The sequence below is a fragment of the Vollenhovia emeryi genome, unplaced genomic scaffold (assembly GCF_000949405.1).
Source record: "Vollenhovia emeryi isolate VEMERY1.0 unplaced genomic scaffold, V.emery_V1.0 DF939967.1, whole genome shotgun sequence".
Classification (NCBI taxonomy): Eukaryota; Metazoa; Arthropoda; class Insecta; order Hymenoptera; family Formicidae; genus Vollenhovia; species Vollenhovia emeryi.
The window spans coordinates 1-5,549 of NW_011966399.1; the positions used below are offsets into that span (position 1 = coordinate 1).

At 30.9% G+C, this 5,549-nt stretch overlaps 1 protein-coding gene across 2 annotated transcripts; it reads right to left on the reverse strand.

Moving 5' to 3' along the window:
- Positions 1 to 171: 171 nt before the first annotated feature.
- LOC105556509 lies at positions 172 to 2,900 on the reverse strand. Of its 2 annotated transcripts, none has more exons than XM_012003607.1 (6): positions 2,635 to 2,900; positions 2,248 to 2,553; positions 2,084 to 2,119; positions 1,734 to 1,945; positions 1,453 to 1,612; positions 172 to 1,138 (listed from the first exon to the last, which is right to left on the reverse strand). In XM_012003607.1, the coding sequence occupies exons 1-6, from the start codon at positions 2,864 to 2,866 to the stop codon at positions 1,005 to 1,007; spliced, it is 1,080 nt and encodes a 359-aa protein (XP_011858997.1). In that variant the 5' UTR covers positions 2,867 to 2,900; the 3' UTR covers positions 172 to 1,004. The 2 variants fall into 2 exon arrangements, with proteins under 2 accessions (XP_011858997.1, XP_011858996.1); XM_012003606.1 differs by having other exon boundaries at positions 2,084 to 2,182.
- Positions 2,901 to 5,549: the final 2,649 nt, after the last annotated feature.

Consider the following 5,549-nt stretch of genomic DNA (forward strand, 5'->3'; position numbering starts at 1 on the left):
AAAAGGGTTGAACCTGTATATTTTAGAATGATTTACGAGTTGCATGTGTTATAGCTATATAACATTGAATAGTTTAATTGCACATATTACAGCTATTATTATGCCAATATTTAATTTATTTATAAAAATACATACGAACAATGCATGTGAGACAAATAAACATGCGCGTATTAAAGCTTACTCTTTAATTATTGGTTGAATATCAGCAATATGCGAAGACATGCAATACTGCATATATTGTACATAGACCCATATACAGGTATAAAACGTCTATCAATGCTGTACGCAACATGTTATAAACAATGTATATAAACAAAAATGAAATACTCGTCTCTATATATTATATATAAAACAAAAACAAATTGCCTTCTCTTTGGTTGCGCAACAATGCAAAATTAAATATAAAATAGTATAGAACAATAAGTCGTGTTTAAATCGAAAAGCAGTATATATACTCACACAATACCAGAAGTTACTGCAGGCATGCAGTAACATTATAACAACGTTATTACGTTATAATAACATTGTTACAATGTTACTGTAAGCTTCTGTGTTGTTTGGGTAAATATAACGAAGGATACATATAAAACAAAAATTGCCTTCTTTGGTCATACAAAATATGCAAAGTGATACATAAAATAAAATAGAAATATAGAACAAAAATTACGTTTAAATAGGAAAGCAGAAACTGTTTGAGTACTAAATGTAATAAATTACAAGGTGAGTACGTCAAAAGTGTTACAACTGTTTACCATACGAGTGGTCGGTACGCAGTGTTGTCTGCGCCGCGCATAGATATTACAATTGCTTACTGGCCTCTCGTGTGCTAAACGGTTATTACCCTTTATTAACGTACTCACGTTGTACATGTATAAAGTAAAAACATAAAATGTATCTGCTTTCGTAGTACAACAAAAGAAAAATGTGCGAATGAACATATATAGGAAGTAGTGAACACATACGAAAGAACTATGTAGATATATAATAGATAATATATGCCTGTGTTATTTATCATCATGAGATTCCTTTTCTCCTTCTTTTAGCCTTGCAATACGCACAGACGCTTGTGCTAACCATTTAGATACATATTCTGCAATATCTTTATCTGTTGTTGCGGTATAGGATATACGAATAGCTTCTGAAATATATATTACTATTAGTAATCACAGTTTAGTGTACAGTGTTCTAAACAAAAACAGATACACCGAAATAAATAAATTTGTGTGCTTATTGTCAGTATTAAATTGTATACCATTGCCCGGTGAGGAAGGATTAATTAACAGGAAGATATCAAGAGCAACTAAATGTAGCGAGCAACTAAATCTACAATTACGACTCATTTTTGTTATGACACGCTGTGTTATCTGGATTATATAGTGTGTGCACACACTTCTCTGTAATGTATAAATTGATTGCAAATATTATAACAAAATAAGATTATAAAATACTTACGTATAATAAGTTTTGTAACTTCTAAGTCTTTGAAACATCTCTTATTTTTCCTGCCATTCCAATTAAATTGTGTAACTAAAGTATCTGCAATTGCTGTTTTTAATACATTTCGTAGCATGACATGCACATTATGTCCTCCAATGAGTTGAAATGTGTGAAGCTGAAAGAAATTGTCAATTTAATAAATAAATTACATTTAGGTGGATATATCTCTATGTATACTACTAGCCAAAAGTTTGAAAACTATAAAAATTGTACAATACGCATAAAAAATATCATACCACATCTTCCTTGAATGTTACGTCTTGCAATTGTTCTTCAAACAATGTTAACTGTGATAATGTACGTATCGGTAATCGAATGTCGCTTCTTTGTTCATTGTATGTTTTATTTGCAGATTGTAACTTCGCCGTGCATATATCGACCTTATTTTCAATGCTATCTAATTTATATAATATTCTATTTAATTTGCTAAACATTGCTGTCTTCGATTCTGAAATAATATGATGTGACGTAGTTTAAAAATATCACTATACTGTGTTTATTGTTACATATTATGCTGTAAATATGTTTTACAAGTTACTTTAATTTACGAAACATATTTAATGTATAAAACGTTTTTAATACATACCATCAGTACAGAGGACATGATCTTCAATAGGTGAGACTGTAGTTTGTGTAAACGATTTGTTACCATTTTTTTTAACACTTGCCTTGTTCTTACTATTATCTAAATAATACCAAAATATTTCCATAAACATAATGTATAATATAACAAAATGCTCTTTACATTACCTCTGCCATTATTAAATAACGCGTTCTCGAATATATTGCTGGTATCTTCTTCAGATGTCCTCAATATCTCATGACATTTTGTCGATACAAACTGTTGTTTTTTGGGAAGAACAGGCAGTTTGTATCGAGTATCATTTTCTTTATCAGAATATGATTCATCTCCAGAAGATGATAAACGTCTTTTGGCTTTTTTACGCCTTCTCTGTTTTTCGCGTTCTCGTATTTCAGATGATGACATACCCGTTTCATCAACATTTGATGTATCTTCTGCAAGACATAATTTCTGCAAACCTTCTGCATAATTACCTAAAAAATGTAAAACAAATTATACATGTAAAAATTATCCACATTACTAATAATAAATTATGAATAACATTATGTACTCACTTGCCGTGCCGAAAACTTTATTCACTGGCAGCTCTTCCCAATCGGTGTGTTCTTTAGGAACCTCTCTTGTCATTATAGCTTTATTTATACGTTGTTTTGTCTTTAAATGGCTAGGCCAAATACTTGTAGACGTATCGCCGTTGAACCATAATGCAGGGATCAACTGAAGGCCGTCTTTAAATTCCGCAACGATATATCTTGTGTCATCCATTTGTGTGTCGCACGAAGCCATGTACCCATACAGCACGCATGTCTAAAAGACATCTTTAAGACATCTTTAAGTCGTCTTTTAGACACACATATCTAAAAGACGACTTAAAGACATCTAAAAGATGTCTTTTAGACATGTGTGCTGTATGGGTAGTAACTGCATTATTTCTTATTTTAAGGAATATGTATATGTAACGTACACAATTATATATAATGGTGAAGGGGAAAAATTGCAAAAGTGTTATTGTCGTTTGTACAAGGAATTTTCCAAACTTTACATAAGACATCGGTAATTGGTGAAGAAACAATATCATTACATAATTTCATTACTTTAATATCGAAATCGCTGGATTGACATGGTGATTTATATAAATCTTTAATATATTTTAATTGTTTACCGATAAGATAAATTGCGTTATCTTTATTTCGTACAATGTTCATAATCAGAATGCATTTACCATTCTTTAATAGACAACAGTTATTAGATGCGGTTTTACAATTAATATTCAATCTTCCCTTTATTATTATCGTATGATACTGTGATTCAACATCCATATTATTAAGTATGGGACCATTGTTATGCAAATATTTACAAGAATATGTCTCATTATTTTGATCATATTCTGTACGAAAGACATTATTATTTGCAATCTCATTATAACGTCTCACCAATTGTTGCAATGGTTTTTCTTGTTTGCGTAATCGTCTCTTAATAAATGTCATATAATTCTCAAAACAAAACGCGCTGAAATTGTCGAGTGGACCATACGTTCTTACGTCTGAACATATATGTACGAGGTTATGCACATTATGCGACACATATTCTTTGCCATATAATATTGCAAAGGACTCAACAAAATGATGTAGTAAAGCTTCTGCATAATTGATTAATTCTTTGTAGCATAAATTAGGACGTGTAAGAATTGTTACAGCTACATGTAATGTGAGAAAATGATGATATAATTTCTCTTTTAATATATTTTCCAGTACAACAGGACCAGTATATAATAAAAAACTTCGGAATTCCGTTGCTTTCCATTGTTTAACATCTCTAATTGATCTGGGTCTTCTAACAAAATCAACTGGCGTAGTATACCTAAGTAAAGTCAGCAAGTGTGATATTTTATTAATAGATTTTGCATGTAAGCGTACAGAAAGTGGACCATGTATCCAAAGCAATATTAATTTTTTTACAACTCCTAAACATATCAAATGCATGTAATCCAATGGTGTATTTGTTACAGGTAGAAATTTGGGAACATTATTTAAAATAGACGTACCGACTTGAAAATTTTTGTAGGCGTTAAGTGCAAATAATTTATCTGTTCTTAATGTATAGTTATTTTCATATGGAAAACATGTCCTACCTTTTAGATGTGTGCCCTTAATTGTACATTTGCTACAACTATAAAATCCTGTATGACCTTTTACACACAGTGCGAATGATTTCGCAGGTGCATCATATATTAACGCAAACAATGAAACTTCAATTACGTTCCCGTTATGAATATAACCATTATTAACGTAATATATTAAGTCGTTCACTAACGGTTGCAAAAACACATTACAATGACGAGGTTTTTCATACCCAAAATATGCACCAACAAGGTATACCGTTTCACTTTCTGTATTTGAGCATAATATAGTCCACAAGGATGCTAGTGATGATTTTGCTATAGGCAGACCATCAATATTTATTAGTAACTTCAAACATGTATTATTAGTTTTTAATGCCATCTGTTTAATAATATTATGCATGCCCAAATGAAAGTATTCCCCTTCACATACTTTTACCACATCGGTTTTTTTGGGAGTTTGTAGTAATGTTCGTGTGTCAGTGGATATATTATACGATGTATATTGGCGCAACAGTTTTAATAAAGCGTTACATGCATTGTGGGGAATATTATATGAAACAACCTAAAATTGCTTTTGAACAACCAGCGATATCTATTTCAGTGTTATTAGAAATGATTCTTCTACTATGACGCTTGGAAACAAATCCACAATTTTTGTATACGTTATACATATTTCTTATAATAAGCAATATTTATGTTAAAACCATACTACAAAAATATTAATTTGGAGATTATTCATATCGAGAATATACATATGTTTACATACATATGTTTATGTGTATTGATCATATATATAGTATATTGAATACAGTAATTATAATGTAATTGACCATAATTATAATTAACGATAAAGTAATTCAATCAAAATTATATAACAACTTCAACGTTCGGCACGACATAACCTTTATTTTTCTACTAATTTACTATACTAATGCAAAACAGTAAGATGAACGACAAAATATTATATAACCAAAAATACACATCGACATATTAACCGTGGCTTTTTCTCACGTTGTATATATATGTATAATTTACTGCTTAATAATAATAAATATTACCTTAATTGTTCGCTATAAATTTGTCCGCTACAACTAGCTTGCTTGCTTCCATATGAGCTTTACGAAATCCTCAGACAACTATGGAGTTGATAAAGCTCTCGAACGATTAATGAAATAGACACAAAGGTACACGTAAACGTTAACCTGAAATTAACCACAAAAACTCAAAACCACAAGTGCGTACGCTGGAATGTTTTGAAAGAAGGATCCACACGGCGAATGACGATGGTACATTTGGTCTTGGAGGTTGGAGGTTGGAGGACGTCTATTATGGCTCCTGCCCACTGGA